The 18,910-nt window shown below is 37.5% G+C and overlaps 3 protein-coding genes across 9 annotated transcripts in view; all 3 read right to left on the bottom strand.

Annotated features, from left to right (window-relative positions):
- Positions 1–6: 6 nt before the first annotated feature.
- Positions 7–5,544, bottom strand: LOC117483974 (sialoadhesin-like). 2 transcript variants are annotated; one of them, XM_034132359.1, is made up of 8 exons: positions 5,330–5,544; positions 3,929–3,978; positions 3,393–3,782; positions 2,372–2,677; positions 2,037–2,300; positions 1,792–1,882; positions 1,616–1,673; positions 7–259 (listed from the first exon to the last, which is right to left on the bottom strand). In XM_034132359.1, the coding sequence occupies exons 2-8, from the start codon at positions 3,966–3,968 to the stop codon at positions 206–208; spliced, it is 1,203 nt and encodes a 400-aa protein (XP_033988250.1). In that variant the 5' UTR covers positions 3,969–3,978; positions 5,330–5,544; the 3' UTR covers positions 7–205. The 2 variants fall into 2 exon arrangements, with proteins under 2 accessions (XP_033988250.1, XP_033988251.1); XM_034132360.1 differs by lacking the exon at positions 5,330–5,544 and adding an exon at positions 4,227–4,248.
- LOC117483972 (B-cell receptor CD22-like) lies at positions 5,465–13,125 on the bottom strand. Of its 2 annotated transcripts, none has more exons than XM_034132358.1 (10): positions 13,046–13,125; positions 12,872–12,929; positions 11,227–11,519; positions 9,337–9,386; positions 8,805–9,194; positions 7,786–8,091; positions 7,451–7,714; positions 7,197–7,293; positions 7,024–7,081; positions 5,465–5,672 (listed from the first exon to the last, which is right to left on the bottom strand). In XM_034132358.1, exons 4-10 carry the CDS (start codon positions 9,374–9,376, stop codon positions 5,619–5,621), a joined length of 1,209 nt encoding a protein of 402 aa, XP_033988249.1. In that variant the 5' UTR covers positions 9,377–9,386; positions 11,227–11,519; positions 12,872–12,929; positions 13,046–13,125; the 3' UTR covers positions 5,465–5,618. The 2 variants fall into 2 exon arrangements, with proteins under 2 accessions (XP_033988249.1, XP_033988248.1); XM_034132357.1 differs by having other exon boundaries at positions 7,451–7,735.
- A 1,046-nt stretch (positions 13,126–14,171) lies between these two features.
- The window catches only part of LOC117483969 (sialic acid-binding Ig-like lectin 6), a 35,522-nt gene continuing 30,783 nt past the window's right edge, over positions 14,172–18,910 (bottom strand). For 2 of the 5 annotated variants that reach the window (XM_034132351.1, XM_034132352.1), the window contains exons 2-8: positions 17,688–17,737; positions 17,149–17,541; positions 16,486–16,791; positions 16,157–16,414; positions 15,680–15,764; positions 15,566–15,605; positions 14,172–15,394 (exon numbers count right to left, since the gene is read on the bottom strand). In XM_034132351.1, the coding sequence (XP_033988242.1) occupies positions 15,131–15,394; positions 15,566–15,605; positions 15,680–15,764; positions 16,157–16,414; positions 16,486–16,791; positions 17,149–17,541; positions 17,688–17,727 (1,386 nt within the window). In that variant the 5' untranslated portion in view covers positions 17,728–17,737 and the 3' untranslated portion in view covers positions 14,172–15,130. Of the gene's footprint in view, positions 15,395–15,565; positions 15,606–15,679; positions 15,765–16,156; positions 16,415–16,485; positions 16,792–17,148; positions 17,542–17,687; positions 17,738–17,984; positions 18,092–18,910 lie in introns of those variants that run through there. The other 3 variants (XM_034132350.1, XM_034132353.1, XM_034132349.1) reach the window with 3 other exon arrangements.

An 18,910-nucleotide genomic window follows, 5' to 3' on the forward strand; every position in this document is an offset into this window, starting at 1 on the left:
ACACACAGCAGGCTTTTGTAGCTGCTAGTTGCCACCTCATGACACATATTTCGTCTCTATGCTAATATCCTGTTTTTATTTTCATCACACCACTCACTGTAATACTGTAAGTCACTCCTTCTTAATGTGGAACATATAAGGCAAATCAATACAGCATTTTCTTTCAGTAAAAGTGAACTGAACGTCTTCCTGCTCTCTTTGTGACTCAGGATGTTTGTAACTCGACCACACGGTTGACATAGTCTGCTTCTGCTGCGTCCTGAAAAATAAGAGGGGAGTTTACTGTAACTTAAGAGATTTAGTAACTGTAAAGATAAAAATAGTTGCAACATGTCATTTGTGTAGCCACAGAATAACAGTTATGTCTCAGGACCTCACAACACCATACACTGTACAGCAGACGGAGCAATCAACCAAATAACTAAAAAGACCCTTTAAAGGTCACCTTTTAGGCAAAATTCACTTCTTCCTGTCTTTTATACATAAACATGTGTCCCCTCTGTGTTAAGAGACTCTGAAAGTTTCAGGAAAATAGATTCCCTCTCTTTTTGTCCTGATCCATTTATATAAAAACCTGTCTGAAAATGAGCTGATCACATTTTGGCCACTTTGTGATGTCATAATGTTTTTTTGGGTTGTACAACCATTAGCCAATCACCAACCAAGGTAACACCCCCCCCACCTGATCACCTGAATCTCCTCCTAGAGCACCATTGTGTTTGTTCAAACCAATCATCGCTCAGAGGGGCGTGGCCAGCAGCCGCTCATTAGCATTTAAAGCTACAGACACAGAATCAGCACTTTTGGAACAGGGCTGAAACAGAGAGGATTATGGGATGCTGCAATGATCTGTTTGGTATTTCAGCCAAACACTTCAGAGACATGTTTTGTGTATATCTGAGACCTATAATATATTGTTGAAAACGAGTGTGATAGGGGATTTTTAAAGAATAAGTTGAAATGTGCACACTACAACGCACACATATACACAATAATGTTTGCTATATCATCTTTACAAGGTGATACTACGTTAATGTTGTGTTAGAGCTTGTTGGACTGCACTCAAAATAAATGAATGCAGGTTTAAAGTTTGACTTGATTTTTATTGGGGAATACTTGTATTTGTCTATGATTATGCTTTCTTGGTATTTATGTCTGATGTTCTGTTATCAGCAATCTGTGTTTTAATGGACCAATTCATATAATTGTTATTGCAAACATGTTACCTTTTTACACTTCCATCAGACATGGAGCAACATTAGCCTTCATTTGGAGTCATACGTCTGATAACTGGAGAATATTCATCTAATATTTGTTGCTCCTAAGCTGCTAAACACTCCATTTGTCACCAGCTAACTTCTTACATCACAAGTCTGCGATATAAGGTAACATAACCAGATGTTTTAGTTATTTTCATTGCTTTAACCTGCTTCAAAATCAATAGTGAACATTCGTAAATGCCTGCATCCAGTTCTGATGTCTCAGTAGTGAGATGTGCTGCTTTGCATGTGATGTCACTACTGTTAAAAATTATAATCATTGGAGGATAATCCCTTCTTAATTAAGCACATCCAAATACAAGAAAAACTACAAATAAACCCTAGTTTATTAATACCTCTCCTCGTCTGGTGGATACCTCCTCTGGTTCAGAAGAGCGTCTTGATCTAAACCAGCTGGAGAAAAAAAGGAAAACATTTTTGTTTTGTTTATGTTGTGATAAACAACTTGTTTGCCAAATAGAATAATCACTGTGTAGTTGCATATGTCATATGACAGGAGAATTTGTCTCACCATTCAAAGATGACCATTGTACTGACGAGCATTATGATTCCCAGGATCTTCATTATCAAATGAACATCAACCGTCCCAATCTGTTGATCACCTGCAACCCAACAGCATGGTCAGATTCCACTCACTGGGAAACATGAGAACATCTCAAACCAGGACTCCTGCTACCTTCAAATATCAACGCACGTCCTTACGATAGTTTAATTACATTTATTTGACATGGAATTGTAGTTCAGTTTCATGTTTACCTCCGTTAGCCAGCTGGATCTTTGGTGATGTTTCTTTACCAAGAGCATTTGTGGCCACACAGTAATAACGTCCTCCCTCTGTGGCATTAAAGCTGTCAATCTCTCCCTGTGAGACCTTCATGTCTCCATCTTGGCTCTCCTTGAACCAGGTGAAGCTGCTGATGGGAGGCTGGGCTCTGCTGGAGCAGCTCAGCTTCACCCAGCTGCACGCTGACACCGAACCTGAGGGCGGATTGACGGAGGTGGAGGTGTCCTTAGGAGCATCTGAGGAAAATGTGAGATTAACTTCATTCAAATCATACCATCATGTGCAGACACTCACAGGTTGTTCTTACATGAAACATGGAGAGTCTTTGTCTCCTCTGCTGTCTTCACATCTTTCCCTTCATTCACAGGATAGCTGGCAGAGCAGGTGATGGTGAATCCATCATGTTGGTCTGTCAGAGTGAGGGTCTTCTGGATCTTAGTCGTGAAGGTCCGATCTGGGTTTTCCTCCATTGTGTTGGGAGGGTCTTGTTGGAGAGTCCAGGTGAGTTTAGGAGGGGAGTGTGGACAGGGAGCTGGAGCTGAGCAGGTTACAGTGACAGACTCCGCCTCCTTCAGATCACCTGGGATCTCAATGGTGGGGCTCGGAGGAGAATCTGTGGTTTAAAAAAAAAAATTGCTGATTTTAAGCTTAAAATAAATCAATATAAAATAGAGTCACTCAAAGAATGTTGACCAATATGGGTTTTTGTAGGCTGACACTGCTATTTCGTATGAAATCTTCAATGTCCTCGAATCCGTGAATATGGATTATGTTTACCGTGTGCCCCAGAAAATGTTGCTCAAACTCTTAAATATAATTCTCCATAACGTTTAACATCCTCAGAGGGTATTACTGTATTGCATTGCATTGCAAGGTTACAGACAGATAATATTGATAAAGGCCTGAATAACCATATTTAAGAGCTCTATATAAACATGCCATACTATTTATGCCAAAGATAGAACCATTTTCTTATTTGATGTAATAGATTACTGCATTTTGTTTGTATAAGTGTTGCCAGTGGTTTAAAGTAGACAGAGCTTATTTTTTTGTAAAGTGTATTTATTACTCATTAGGAAGTTATAAATACACGAGGGTTCCTTTTCCCAAATCTCCAATGCATTGTTATGTATGACTCTAAAAGTAAAATGGAAATAATATAGGATCAGATTTCTTTATTTAATATCCCAGCAGATTCAGTCATCTACGGCCTCAGCTGTATATCAGCATCCTCACACCATCCTTCAGCTCACTGTTCCTGTAAGTATAGCCCATATTCTAAACCTTAATATTTGAGATCGACTGAAAAAACAGAAAGAGTCTCTTACCTTTCACTGTTATTTGAAGAGGATCACATGCAGCTGTTGCCTTAAATGGGCTGTTCTCAATCCTGAAGAAGTATTTATCTGTGTGACTTTTTTTCAAACTAGAAAACAGAGTGGTGCAGTTTCTCTGTCTCAGGTTTCCTGTAATACTCATTGGATATCTGTTGATTTTCCCATCACTGCGGGAAATCACGTTTTCTTTATTTTGGCCAAATTTGGGGTATTTTTTAATCCACACTCCGAAGATTTCTCGTGAGCTGTTGAAGCCCTCAGCTGGGTCAGCGCTGAAGATACACGGGATCAGCAAACAGGATCCACTCAGTGCCTCCATCTGCCTCGGGGTGGTGATGCGAAGGTGCTCACAAGCACCTTCAACAAGATGTGGGAGAAAATCTGCAGGAAGAAAAAAGAGCATATTAACAAACTGTGTCTTGTAAGCAAATTGTATACAAACTCAGGATGTGAACAAAGGAGTCATTCTGATATTTCTGCTTTTTCTAAGTAAAGATTGTAAACTATTAAAGTAGCAAACATCTCACCTGAAACAAAGAGGACTAGCAGCAACATGTTGGTCACCATATTCAGGATTCTGGATTTACAAACAAAAGAACACTGTTACTTTTCATTTGTATTAATCATATAACGTATTCACTTTTGACAAAGTGCCTTTTAAAGCAACTTCCCTACTTCAAAGGCACAATAGAAACTTGCCCTGTACAACCAGTTAGTTTTTGACACTTTCAATGTAAAGGCTTCTGCAGTATTATGCTTTGAAATAATTAACAGAAAATATAAAAAATACAATAAAAGACAGAGTTCAGTCAAATGTTTCCTTACCACATGAGCCCACAGCTAGAAAGTAAGAAAACGTAAAGTGTTCTGGCTTGAGTCAAACCTTTTTATGTTTAAGGGAACTGAACTAACCACGAGCCGCTGTAATCTAAAGAAAGATGATTTGCTGTTGAAGAAATGTTTCCCTTTTATGGAGGCAAAACGAGTAGAAATCACATCACTACATTTACTGCAGTTTTTACCAACGCTGCACTTTTCCTGTGATAAAAGATGAACACCACCCTTAACAGAGGTAGAACAACGCACAATCATGTTTTGTTTTGTTAATTTAATGTTTAGTTTTTAAAGTGGATGGTTGTAAAAAATGTGGTTGATGTTTGGAACCCTTCCATAGCCGAAAACAGTGAAAATGTAGTCTTCTCCAAAGGGGGCCATGTATGCCTTATCACATGTTTCTCTGGAAATAGTGACCAGAATGCCATCACCTTTGAACTAGTCTGTCATTATTAAAACAATCACACACATATTTAATTCAAATGTACCAGAGATTGTTCTCTTCTTTCTTAAAAGTAGGAAGTAAGGAAGTGAGACATTTTTAGGTTTCAAAGGACATGAGTCATGCCGTGAACAAAAATAATGACATATTTCAAGAGCAGGAAATATTAACTTTATTTTATTCACAATGTTGATTCTTACCATTTTAATTATCAAAATGTCATCATCAAAACAGTAACTTAGATATCTGATTGTATTTGTATGCATAACACTCAAAGCTTCTGCACAGAATTCTTTTTTAACCCCTGATTTGTTTTTTATTTAACACAGTTCACATGCATCCAACAGAAATACAAGTTAAGCAATTACAAAATAAAAGAACAAAATAAAAATCATGTGCCATGATTACGTTTAACGTGAGACACATTAATGAAGAACTTTTTACTTTTGTGTACAGTACAAACAGTACAAACACTTCAACATGTTATTCACTAAGGTTTAGGGTCATATTTAAAGAACATGGAACCATTTAGTATTTACAGAAATCTGAATTTTAAGTGGCACACTAAGGCAAATAATTACGAAATACATTTTTTATCCTATACCAAAAATACCGAAAAATGTTGTAGAAAGCATTGAAATGATTCTCTTACCAAAATGTGCAATTCAGGAAGTAATGTAAGGTGTCCAACAAATGTTCTACAGTATTTAGTCTTGCGAGACAAAAGGAAGTGGACACACACAGCAGGCTTTTGTAGCTGCTAGTTGCCACCTCATGACACATATTTCGTCTCTATGCTAATATCCTGTTTTTATTTTCATCACACCACTCACTGTAATCCTGTAAGTCACTCCTTCTTAATGTGGAACATATAAGGCAAATCAATACAGCATTTTCCTTCAGTAAAAGTGAACTGAACGTCTTCCTGCTCTCTTTGTGACTCAGGATGTTTGTAACTCGACCACACGGTTGACATAGTCTGCTTCTGCTGCGTCCTGAAAAATAAGAGGGGAGTTTACAGTGACTTAAGAGATTTAGTAACTGTAAAGATAAAAAATAGTTGCAACATGTCATTTGTGTAGCCACAGAATAACAGTTATGTCTCAGGACCTCACAACACCATACACTGTACAGCAGACGGAGCAATCAACCAAATAACTAAAAAGACCCTTTAAAGGTCACCTTTTATGCAAAATCCACTTCTTCCTGTCTTTTATACATAAACATGTCTCTCTTCTGTGTTAAGAGACTCTGAACGTTTCAGGAAAATAGATTCCCTCTCTTTTTGTCCTGATCCATTTATATAAAAACCTGTCTGAAAATGAGCTGATCACATTTTGGCCACTTTGTGATGTCATAATGTTTTTTTGGGTTGTACAACCATTAGCCAATCACCAACCAAGGTAACACCCCCCCCCACCTGATCACCTGAATCTCCTCCTAGAGCACCATTGTGTTTGTTCAAACCAATCATCGCTCAGAGGGGCGTGGCCAGCAGCCGCTCATTAGCATTTAAAGCTACAGACACAGAATCAGCACTTTTGGAACAGGGCTGAAACAGAGGGGATTATGGGATGCTGCAATGATCTGTTTGGTATTTCAGCCAAACACTTCAGAGACATGTTTTGTGTATATCTGAGACCTATAATATATTGTTGAAAACGAGTGTGATAGGGGATTTTTAAAGAATAAGTTGAAATGTGCACACTACAACGCACACATATAATGTTTGCTATATCATCTTTACAAGGTGATACTACGTTAATGTTGTGTTAGAGCTTGTTGGACTGCACTCAAAATAAATGAATGCAGGTTTAAAGTTTGACTTGATTTTTATTGGGGAACACTTGTATTTGTCTATGATTATGCTTTCTTGGTATTTATGTCTGATGTTCTGTTATCAGCAATCTGTGTTTTAATGGACCAATTCATATAATTGTTATAGCAAACATGTTACCTTTTTATACTTCCATCAGACATGGAGCAACATTAGCCTTCATTTGGAGTCATACGTCTGATAACTGGAGAATATTCATCTAATATGTGTTGCTCCTAAGCTGCTAAACACTCAATTTGTCACCAGCTAACTTTTTACATCACAAGGCTGCGGTATAAGGTAACATAACCAGATGTTTTAGTTATTTTCATTGCTTTAACCTGCTTCAAAATCAATAGTGAACATTCGTAAATGCCTGCACCCAGCTCTGATGTCTCAGTAGTGCGATGTGCTGCTTTGCATGTGATGTCACTACTGTTAAAAAGTATAATCATTGGAGGATAATCCCTTCTTAATTAAGCACATCCTAACACAAGAAAAACTACAAATAAACCCTAGTTTATTAATACCTCTCCTCGTCTGGTGGATACCTCCTCTGGTTCAGAAGAGCGTCTTGATCTAAACCAGCTGGAGAAAAAGGAAAACATTTTGTTTTGTTTATGTTGTGATAAACAACTTGTTTGCCAAATAGAATAATCACTGTGTAGTTGCATATGTCATATGACAGGAGAATTTGTCTCACCATTCAAAGATGACCATTGTACTGACGAGCATTATGATTCCCAGGATCTTCAGTATCAAATGAACATCTAGGCCTACTGTCCCAATCTGTTGATCACCTGCAACCCAACAGCATGGTCAGATTCCACTCACTGGGAAACATGAGAACATCTCAAACCAGGACTCCTGCTGCTACCTTCAAATATCAACGCACGTCCTTACGATAGTTTAATTACATTTATTTGACATGGAATTGTAGTTCAGTTTCATGTTTACCTCCGTTAGCCAGCTGGATCTTTGGTGATGTTTCTTCACCAAGCCCATTTGTGGCCACACAGTAATAACGTCCTCCCTCTGTGGCATCAAAGCTGTAAATCTCTCCCTGTGAGACGTTCATGTCTCCATCTTGGCTCTCCTTGAACCAGGTGAAGCTGCTGACGGGAGGCTGGGCTCTGCTGGAGCAGCTCAGCTTCACCCAGCTGCACGCTGACACCGAACCTGAGGGCGGACTGACGGAGGCGGAGGTGTCCTTAGGAGCATCTGAGGAAAATGTGAGATTAACTTCATTCAAATCATGCCATCATGTGCTGACAATCACAGGTTGTTCTTACATGAAACATGGAGAGTCTTTGTCTCCTCTGCTGTCTTAACATCTTTCCCTTCATTCACAGGATAGCTGGCAGAGCAGGTGATGTTGAATCCATCATGTTGGTCTGTCAGAGTGAGGGTCTTCTGGATCTTAGTCGTGAAGGTCCGATCTGGGTTTTCCTCCATTGTGTTGGGAGGGTCTTGTTGGAGAGTCCAGGTGAGTTTAGGAGGGGAGTGTGGACAGGGAGCTGGAGCTGAGCAGGTTACAGTGACAGACTCCGCCTCCTTCAGATCACCTGGGATCTCAATGGTGGGGCTCGGAGGAGAATCTGTGGTTTAAAAAAATAAATAAACTGATTGTAAGCTTAAAATAAATCAATATAAAATAGAGTCACTCACAGAATGTTGACCAATATGGGTTTTTGTAGGCTGACACTGCTATTTCGTATGAAATCTTCAATGTCCTCGAATCCGTGAATATGGATTTATTTTACCGTGTGCCCCAGAAAATGTTGCTCAAACTCTTAAATATAATTCTCCATAGTGTTTAACATCCTCAGAGGGTATTACTGTATTGCATTGCATTGCAAGGTTACAGACAGATAATATTGATAAAGGCCTGAATAACCATATTTAAGAGCCCTATTTAAACATGCCATACTATTTATGCCAAAGATAGAACCATTTTCTTATTTGATGTAATAGATTACTGCATTTTGTTTTTATAAGTGTTGCCAGTGGTTTAAAGTAGACAGAGCTTATTTTTTCGTGAAGTGTATTTATTACTCATTAGGAAGTTACAAATACACGAGGGTTCCTTTTCCCAAATCTCCAATGCATTGTTATGTATGACTCTAAAAGTAAAATGGAAACAATAGGATCAGATTTATTTATTTAATATCCAAGCAGATTCAGTCATCTACGGCCTCAGCTGTATATCAGCATCCTCACACCATCCTTCAGCTCACTGTTCCTGTAAGTATAGCCTCTATTCTAAACCTTAATATTTGAGATCGACTGAAAAATAGAAAGAGTCTCTTACCTTTCACTGTTATTTGAAGAGGATCACATGCAGCTGTTGACATAAATGGGCTGTTCTCAATTCTGAAGAAGTATTTGTCTGTGTGACTTTCTTCCAAAGTAGAAAACAGAGTGGTGCAGTTTCCCTGTCTCAGGTCTCCAGTAATACTCATTGGATATCTGTTGATTGTCCCATCACTGTGGAAAATCACGTTTTCTTTATTTTTGCCAAATGCAGGCTCTTCTTTAATCCACACTCCGAAGATTTCTCGTTCGCTGTTGAAGCCCACATCTGGGCCAGCGCTGAAGATACACGGGATCAGCAAACAGGATCCACTCAGTGCTTCCATCTGCTTCGGGGTGGTGATGCGAAGGTGCTCACAAGCACCTTCGACAAGATGTGGGAGAAAATCTGCAGGAAGAAAAAAGAGCATATTAACAAACTGTGTCTAGCAAATTGTATACAAACTCAGGATGTGAACAAAGGAGTCATTCTGGTATTTCTGCTTTTTATAAGTAAAGATTGTAAACTATTAAAGTAACAAACATCTCACCTGAAACAAAGAGGACTAGCAGCAACATGTTGGTCACCATATTCAGGATTCTGGATCTGCAAACACAAGATCACTGTTACTTTTCATTTGTGTTAATCATATATAACGTATTCAGTTTTTACAAAGTGCCTTTTCAAGCAACTTCCCTTCTTCAATGCACCACAGAAACTTGCCCTGTACAACCAGGGTTAGTTAGCAAGCAAGTTAGTTAGCAATTTGCATTTAAAGGCCTCTGCAGAGCTGTGCTTTAAAATAAATATTACAAATACAATAGAAGAGTTCAGTAAAATGTTTCCTTACCACACGAGCCCACAGGGAACTGAACTAACCCCTAGCCGCTGTAATATAAAGAAAGAGGATTTGAGAAATGTTTCCCTTTTTTAGAGCCAAAACTGCTAGAAATAACATGACTACATTTACTGCAGTTTTTGTCAACGCTGCACTTTTCCTGTGATAAAAGGGGAACAAACCACCCCTAACCGAGGTAGAACAAAGCACAATCATGTGGATGGTTGTGTAAGAAATATTTTATTTACCATTTTGGTCCATAGCCAAAAATAGTGAAAATGTATTCTTCTCTTGTAGCTCTGTAAGTAATGATCAGAGAGTCAATACATTTGGACTGGATGTTAACAGAGACAATAAAGTAAAGTTTTCATCAATACCTTTTACTATCTTTGTTATACTCTGTATTTAAACACACATGAATAATAGGTGGAAAATAAATTGGCAATTAAAAATCCAAAAGGTATGTATTTACTTTTCTGTTATTCTGTTATTATTAAAGTAAGGAGCCAAATCACCAACTTCATTAATTATTAAGTACCAGAGACTGTTCTCTTTTCTTAAAAGTAGGAAGGAAGTCAGTGTCATGTCTCGGAAACTTATTATGAAAGTTTATTCTTTATATTAGTTTTGTCATGTCCCGTTGTCCTGTGCCCTCTGTCTTATTGTGAAAAGTAATTCTCCCTCTCGTTTCAGAACTCCATGCTCCCCGCCCCTATGTGTCTCCTGTGTTCGTGATTGCTTACCCCGCCCTGATTGTTTCCACCTGTTCCCCTCACCTTGTGTGTATATTGTGTTAGTCCCCACCTGTCCAGTGCCAGTTCGTTTCTCATTCATGACTACGCTCAAGCCTGCTCCATGGTCGTATCCCGTTTCTCATGCTCCTGATATCTGCTGATAGTTTTTCCTCGAAAGAGTGATTTTGTGTTTCCTTGTTTTGTTACTGTGCTTAAACCAGTAAAGTCTTTATTTTTGGATACCACCTGAGTCTGAGTTGTGCATTTGAGTTCATGCCACAAAGTTCACCCCTTGACAGTCAGATGTTTAGGTTTCAAAGGACATGAGTCATGTCGTGAACAAAAATAATGACATATTTCAAGAGCAGGAAATATTAACTTTATTTTATCCACAATGTTGGTGCTTACCATTTTAATTATCACATTTTATCATCATCAACACAGTAACTTAGATATCTGAATGTATTTGTATGCATAACATTCAAAGCTTCTGCACAGAATTCTTTTTTAACCCCTGATGTGTTTTTATTTAACACAGTTCACATGCATCCAACAGAAATACAAGTTAAGCAATTACAAAGTAAAAGAACAAAATAAAAATCATGTGCCATGATTACGTTTAACGTGAGACAAATTAATGAAGAACTTTTTACTTTTGTGTGTATTTAATGGAGACAAAGAGCAGGACACACTTCAACATGTTATTCACTGGTTTAGGGTCATATTTAAAGACCATAGTACCATTTAGTATTTACAGAAATCTGAATTTTAAGTGGCACGATAAGTCAAATAATTACGAAATACATTTTTTATCCTAAACCAAAAATACCGAAAAATGTTGTAGAAAGCATTGAAATGATTGTCTTACCAAAATGTGCAATTCAGGAAGTAATGTAAGGTGTCCAACAAATGTTCTACAGTATTTAGTCTTGTAGAAAAAAGGACCCATATTTCGTCTCGGTGCTAATATCCTGTTTTTATTTTCATCACACCTCTCACTGCAATCCTGTAAGCCACTCCTTCTTAATGTGGAACATATAAGGCAAATCAATACAGCATTTTCTTTCAGTAAAAGTGAACTGAACGTCTTCCTGCTCTCTTTGTGACTCAGGATGTTTGTAACTCGACCACACAGTTGACATAGTCTGCTTCTGCTGCGTCCTGAAAAATAAGAGGGGAGTTTACTGTAACTTAAGAGATTCAGTATCTGTAAAGATTAAAAATAGTTGCAACATGTCATTTGTGTAGCCACAGAATAACAGTTATGTCTCAGGACCTCACAACACCATACACTGTACAGCAGACGGAGCAATCAACCAAATAACTAAAAAGACCCTTTAAAGGTCACCTTTTATGCAAAATCCACTTGTTCATGTCTTTTATACATAAACATGTGTCCCCTCTGTGTTAAGAGATTCTGAAGTTTCAGGAAAATAGATTCCCTCTCTTTTTGTCCTGATCCATTTATATAAAAACCTGTCTGAAAATGAGCTGATCAGATTTTGGCCACTTTGTGATGTCATAATGTTTTTTTGGGTTGTACAACCACTAGCCAATAACCAACCAAGGTAACTCCCGCCGACCTTATCACCTGAATCTCCTCCAAGAACATTGTATTTGTTCAAACCAATCACTTCTCAGAGGGGCGTGGCCAGCAGCAGCTCATTAGCATTTAAAGCTACAGACACAGAATCAGCACTTTTGGAACAGGGCTGAAACAGAGGGGTTTATGGGATGCTGCAATGATCTGTTTGGTATTTCAGCCAAACACTTCAGAGACATGTTTTGTGTATATCTGAGACCTATAATATATTGTTGAAAAAGAGTATCATAGGGGATCTTTAAAGAATAAGTTGAAATGTGCACACTAAAACGCACACATATACACAATAATGTTTGCTATATCATCTTTACAAGGTGATACTACGTTAATGTTGTGTTAGAGCTTGTTGGACTGCACTCAAAATAAATGAATGCAGGTTTAAAGTTTGACTTGATTTTTATTGGGGAATACTTATATTTGTCTATGATTATGTTTTCTTGGTATTTATGTCTGATGTTCTGTTATCAGCAATCTGTGTTTTAATGGAACAATTCATATAATTGTTATTGCAAACATGTTACCTTTTTACACTTCCATCAGACATGGAGCAACATTAGCCTTCATTTGGAGTCACACGTCTGATAACTGGAGAATATTCATCTAATATTTGTTGCTCATAAACTGCTAAACACTCCATTTGTCACCAGCTAACTTCTTACATCACAAGTCTGCGATATAAGGTAACATAACCAGATGTTTTAGTTATTTTCATTGCTTTAACCTGCTTCAAAATCAATAGTGAACATTCGTAAATGCCTGCACCCAGCTCTGATGTCTCAGTAGTGAGATGTGCTGCTTTGCATGTGATGTCACTACTGTTAAAAAGTATAATCATTGGAGGATAATCCCTTCTTAATTATGCACATCCTAACACAAGAAAAACTACAAATAAACCCTAGTTTATTAATACCTCTCCTCGTCTGGTGGATACCTCCTCTGGTTCAGAAGAGCGTCTTGATCTAAACCAGCTGGGAAAAAAGGAAAACATTTTTTTTTGTTTATGTTGTGATGATAATGATCTACAGCCACATATACAAATGAGTGTGTAGCTGCATATGTCATATCACAGGAGAATTTGTCTCACCATTCAAAGATGACCATTGTACTGATGAGCATTATGATTCCCAGGATCTTCAGTATCAAATGAACATCAACCGTCTCAACCTGTTGATCACCTGCAACCCAACAGCATGGTCAGATTCCACTCACTGGGAAACATGAGAACATCTCAAACCAGGACTCCTGCTGCTACCTTCAAATATCAACGCACGTCCTTAGTTTAATTACATTTAATTACGTGTAATTTAACCCCGGGGATACTTCCTGTGTTTCAGCTCCACGCAGAAAGTCCTGCTGGTTTAGTGGTACCAGTGACCTACATTAAAAAAACATGAAGTACATGTGAAACATCAGAAATCCTTTATTCTTCCCGCAGTGGGAACATTTACAGCAAAGTAGAAGAGTTACATATTATATAAAAAGGCAAGTTAAAAATAAAATGTAATAATAAATAAATAGACTATGGTAAAACAAATATGCAGCAGTGTCTAAAAATAATATATCACAATAAAAAAAAGAATACTGCAAAAAAACATTCTAGCTCTTTATGCAGGATACAAAATATATCATTATAATATTTTAAAATTTAAATATTATTAATTTGTGGCATTACATTATTTAAAATATGATATTCTTCTGTTTTTATCACTAATTCATGACTTATTTTAATGTAGTATTGTGTTATTGTGGAGCAAATGTAAGATACTTTCTTTGCAACTGGGTAGATGAGTTGAATATTACAAATTCATAAAACATCCTTTCAATAAAAGTAACTATATGACATTAAAAGAAGGGGACAGTACCCTACAATACACCACTGCGTTAGGACCTCCATGTGAGCAACAGTGACACCCAGTGGACACACTCTGTATTACATGATCTGTAATGAAACATAAACACTGCAACAGAACTCATGCCATGTCCTACATCCAGTGGTGTAAAGTAACTAAGTACATTTACTAAGTACTTCACTTAAGTGCAATTTTGAGGTACTTGTATTTTGAGTATTTCAATTTTCTGCTACTTTATACTTCTACTCCACTACAATTCAGAGGTCAATTGTGTACTTTTACTCCACTACATTTATTTAATACCTTTAGTTACCTTGCAGATTTGGATTCATGATGTGAAATATATTTACACATTTAGTCTTGTTTTTGTAAATTGTGTTTATTTGATGGATTCATTTTTATTAAGTAGCATACTGTACATTTGCACCTCTTTAACTTAGAAGCCCCTGATAGCTTTGCATCTTCCTCTGTATCATTATAAAATAGGCAACAATACACATATTTAGCTATAATCAATGAATATTTTAACACTGTCAAAACTTCAAGATCCCCCCAGCTGTCATCAGATGGTGATTAATACGATGCTAAATCTTGATTGGTGCACAGAAACAGGTGACATCATCTTTTCCAACCTAAGCCACACCCACGTCAAACTAGTGAGAGCCTCCATGGAAAAAAGACTCATGTGAATTTCAAAACTGATAAAAGTTATGTCAAAAAAAGATAAATAAATATATACATGCTTCATAAATAAATACATAGAATATGATGTAAAATAATGCTACTTTCCAGTTTTTCCACCATATCAGTTGGGAAGTGTTTTAAGTATTATGTCAACTAAAACAAAAAATGTAATATTTGTTAGTTTATTTTTGTAAAATGATCTTTACACAAAAATATACACAAGTTATCCGATCATATCTCGAGAGAAAGGAACATATGGTAAACCAGATAATGAAGATATTTGTACTTCCTGTTTTATTCGTCATCGTCTAACTTTATATCTGATAGTCTGATGAGTTTGATATGAAAGGTCCAGCCAGAGATCAAGTAGCCCTACAACTCCCCTTTCTTTGTTTATTTCTATGAATAAATTGAACTCTTTTAGTAATACTAAATGTAAAATGTTGGGTTAAAAAATGCAGTTTGTTGCATAGCAGGGCCTTTTATTAAAGCAATAAATAACATAAAAGCGCACTTTAAAAAAATCGAAATATGACACTTTAAATATATGGCAAAGAACTTCAAGGTTTGAAGCAAAAAGGTTTTTGTGGCAGAAAAAAACCCTGAAAAATCTAAAAAAATACTTGTCTATACATTCATTTCCTTTTCACTTGAGCGTAGAGGTCCTCTAGTCTGTTTGCTGTCTCTGACACTTTGACCTCAGCGTACAGCGTGTCCTCCGTCTGTCCACCGTCCTGCTCTGAGACAGGGGGACTTATATTCCTCTGCTTGGAGAAGTCGATCTCTCCGTAGTGGATTTCTTCTCCTGTTTCTGTTGCTGCGGCTGATTCTTGGACAGCTGTTAGCCTCTGCGTATCATTGATTTGTGTCTCATGTTCTCTCCTGATCTGCTCCCCCTGCTGAGAAACAGAGTTGAGAAATAGAAATAAGAACTCTGATGAAACACCATGACAGTGGTTCATTGTGCCACATTTACTCACAGATAAGGAACTTAGTCAGTGCAGTCTCCAGTCTATTTAAGAAAGTATTCACAACATATATATGTACTGCACATTTGAGTATTTCCCCACCTGTGACTGTTCTTGAGTTGTATGTTTGGACTTCAACCACCTGGAAGAGATAAAGAATATAACATATAACATCATGTAATAGATGTGGATATTAAATTGATTTGAGTTACTTACCAAACAGCAACAGCAAAACAGATGAGTATCATGATCCCAATGATCCCCCCAACAACTCCCCCCCATGGTGAAGAGCCATCAGTTCCTACAGGAAAAAAACCATTTGTGGCTATAATCCAGATTTCATGTAGAGCTTGACTTCATACAGTATTTAGGAAACACAGACAATGATGAAGCTGTTGCAAAACTCAAAATGTTTTCTCAGTTGATGAAATTCAGTTTTTTATTTTCTCTCTTCCTCTTTTCACTTTCCTTTCCAATTACACATCTCTTTTCGTCCTATTTTATGTGGCCTAATTTGATGAAATCCTAATTTATCATTTATAGACCACATTTTTCTATGTAAATATGTTTTTTAACTTCCCATCAAACTCATTATTCCCATTTTTGCATATATTCACATTGATGCATTAACTGCTCTATCCAACAATACCTGCTCCTATTTCACAAACTTATGCAGTACATTTCTGTGTTTACCTCCGTTAGCCAGCTGGATCTTTGGTGATGTTTCTTCACCAAGAGCATTTGTGGCCACACAGTAATAACGTCCTCCCTCTGTGGCATTAAAGCTGTCAATCTCTCCCTGTGAGACCTTCATGTCTCCATCTTGGCTCTCCTTGAACCAGGTGAAGCTGCTGACGGGAGGCTGGGCTCTGCTGGAGCAGCTCAGCTCCACCCAGCTGCCCGCTGACACAGAACCTGAGGGCGGACTGAGGGAGGTGTCCTTAGGAGCATCTGAGGAAAATGTGAGATTAACTTCATTCAAATCATACCATCATGTGCTGACAATCACAGGTTGTTCTTACATGAAACATGGAGAGTCATTGTCTCCTCTGCTGTCTTCACATCTTTCCCTTCATTCACAGGATAGCTGGCAGAGCACGTGATGTTGAATCCATCATGTTGGTCTGTCAGAGTGAGGGTCTTCTGGATCTTAGTCGTGAAGGTCCGATTTGGGTTTTGCTCCATTGTGTTGGGAGGGTCTTGTTGGAGAGTCCAGGTGAGTTTAGGAGGGGAGTGTGGACAGGGAGCTGGAGCTGAGCAGGTTACAGTGACAGACTCCTCCTCCTTCAGATCACCTGAGATCGCAATGGTGGGGCTCGGAGGAGAATCTGTGGTTTTACACATTTTAAATGTAAGGATACAGGCCAATACAGTTTTCAACAGTAAAAAATGTACATCTTATTGTAAAACTTGAAAAGAAAGATTAGTCAGCTGGATCCTTTATGTAGATGTTGTCATTCACCGGTCACCACATGAGACTCAAATCTGTGCATGTAGACGTGCATTATTTGTAATAGTAATGCATACAATATTATATACTGTAATATATTTGGATTTAGCAGGTTTCAGATATTTTGACTTTTTGATTGTCTGAATAATTTCTGTAATAACTGATACATTGATTATCCTAGATGTATAGTTTAACAATAAAGGTATGACTACTACTCCAACAAAAAGTCTCTTACCTTTCACTGTTATTTGAAGAGGATCACATGCAGCTGTTGCCTTAAATGGGCTGTTCTCAATCCTGAAGAAGTATTTGTCTGTGTGAATTTCTTCCAAAGTAGAAAACAGAGTGGTGCAGTTTCCCTGTCTCAGGTTTCCTGTAATACTCATTGGATATCTGTTGATTTTCCCATCACTGCGGGAAATCCAGTTTTCTTTATTTTGGCCAAATTTGGGGTCTTTTTTAATCCACACTCCGAAGATGTCTCGTGCGTTGTTGAAGCCCACATCTGGGCCAGCGCTGAAGTTACACGGGATCAGCAAACAGGATCCACTCAGTGCCTCCATCTGCCTCGGGGTGGTGATGTTAAGGGACTGGGAACAAGAACCTTCAACAAGATGTGGGAGAAAATCTGCAGGAAGAAAAAAGAGCATATTAACAAACTGTGTCTTGTAAGCAAATTGTATACAAACTCAGGATGTGAACAAAGGAGTCATTCTGGTATTTCTGCTTTTTCTAAGTAAAGATTGTAAACTATTAAAGTAACAAACATCTCACCTGAAACAAACAGGACTAGCAGCAACATGTTGGTCACCATATTCAGGATTCTGGATTTACAAACAAAAGAACACTGTTACTTTTCATTTGTGTTAATCATATATCGATTCAGTTTTGACAAAGTGCCTTTTAAAGCAACTTCCCTACTTCAAAGGCACCATAGAAACCTGCCCTGTACAACCAGTTAGTTTTTGACACTTTCAATTTAAATGCTTCTGCAGTATTATGCTTTGAAATAATTAACAGAAAATATAAAAAATACAATAAAAGACAGAGTTCAGTCAAATGTTTCCTTACCACATGAGCCCACAGCTAGAAAATAAGAAAACGTAAAGTGTTCTGGCTTGAGTCAAACCTTTTTATGTTTAAGGGAACTGAACTAACCACGAGCCGCTGTAATCTAAAGAAAGAGGATTTGCTGTTGAAGAAATGTTTCCCTTTTATGGAGGCAAAACGAGTAGAAATCACATCACTACATTTACTGCAGTTTTTACCAACGCTGCAGTTTTCCTGTGATCAAAGATGAACACCACCCTTAACAGAGGTAGAACAACGCACAATCATGTTTTTTTTTGTTAATTTAATGTTTAGTTTTTAAAGTGGATGGTTGTAAAAAATGTGGTTGATGTTTGGAACCCTTCCATAGCCGAAAACAGTGAAAATGTAGTCTTCTCCAAAGGGGGCCATGTATGCCTTATCACATGTTTCTCTGGAAATAGTGACCAGAATGCCATCACCTTTGAACTAGTCTGTCATTATTAAAACAATCACACACATATTTAATTCAAATGTACCAGAGATTGTTCTCTTCTTTCTTAAAAGTAGGAAGTAAGGAAGTGAGACATTTTTAGGTTTCAAAGGACATGAGTCATGCCGTGAACAAAAATAATGACATATTTCAAGAGCAGGAAATATTAACTTTATTTTATTCACAATGTTGATTCTTACCATTTTAATTATCAAAATGTCATCATCAAAACAGTAACTTAGATATCTGATTGTATTTGTATGCATAACACTCAAAGCTTCTGCACAGAATTCTTTTTTAACCCCTGATTTGTTTTTAATTTAACACAGTTCACATGCATCCAACAGAAATACAAGTTAAGCAAATACAAGGTATAAGAACAAAATAAAAATCATGTGCCATGATTACGTTTAACGTGAGACAAATTAATGAAGAACATTTGACTTGTGTGTGTATTTAATGGAGACAAAGAGCA

Source organism: Trematomus bernacchii, unplaced genomic scaffold, assembly GCF_902827165.1.
Source record: "Trematomus bernacchii unplaced genomic scaffold, fTreBer1.1, whole genome shotgun sequence".
Lineage (NCBI taxonomy): Eukaryota > Metazoa > Chordata > Actinopteri > Perciformes > Nototheniidae > Trematomus > Trematomus bernacchii.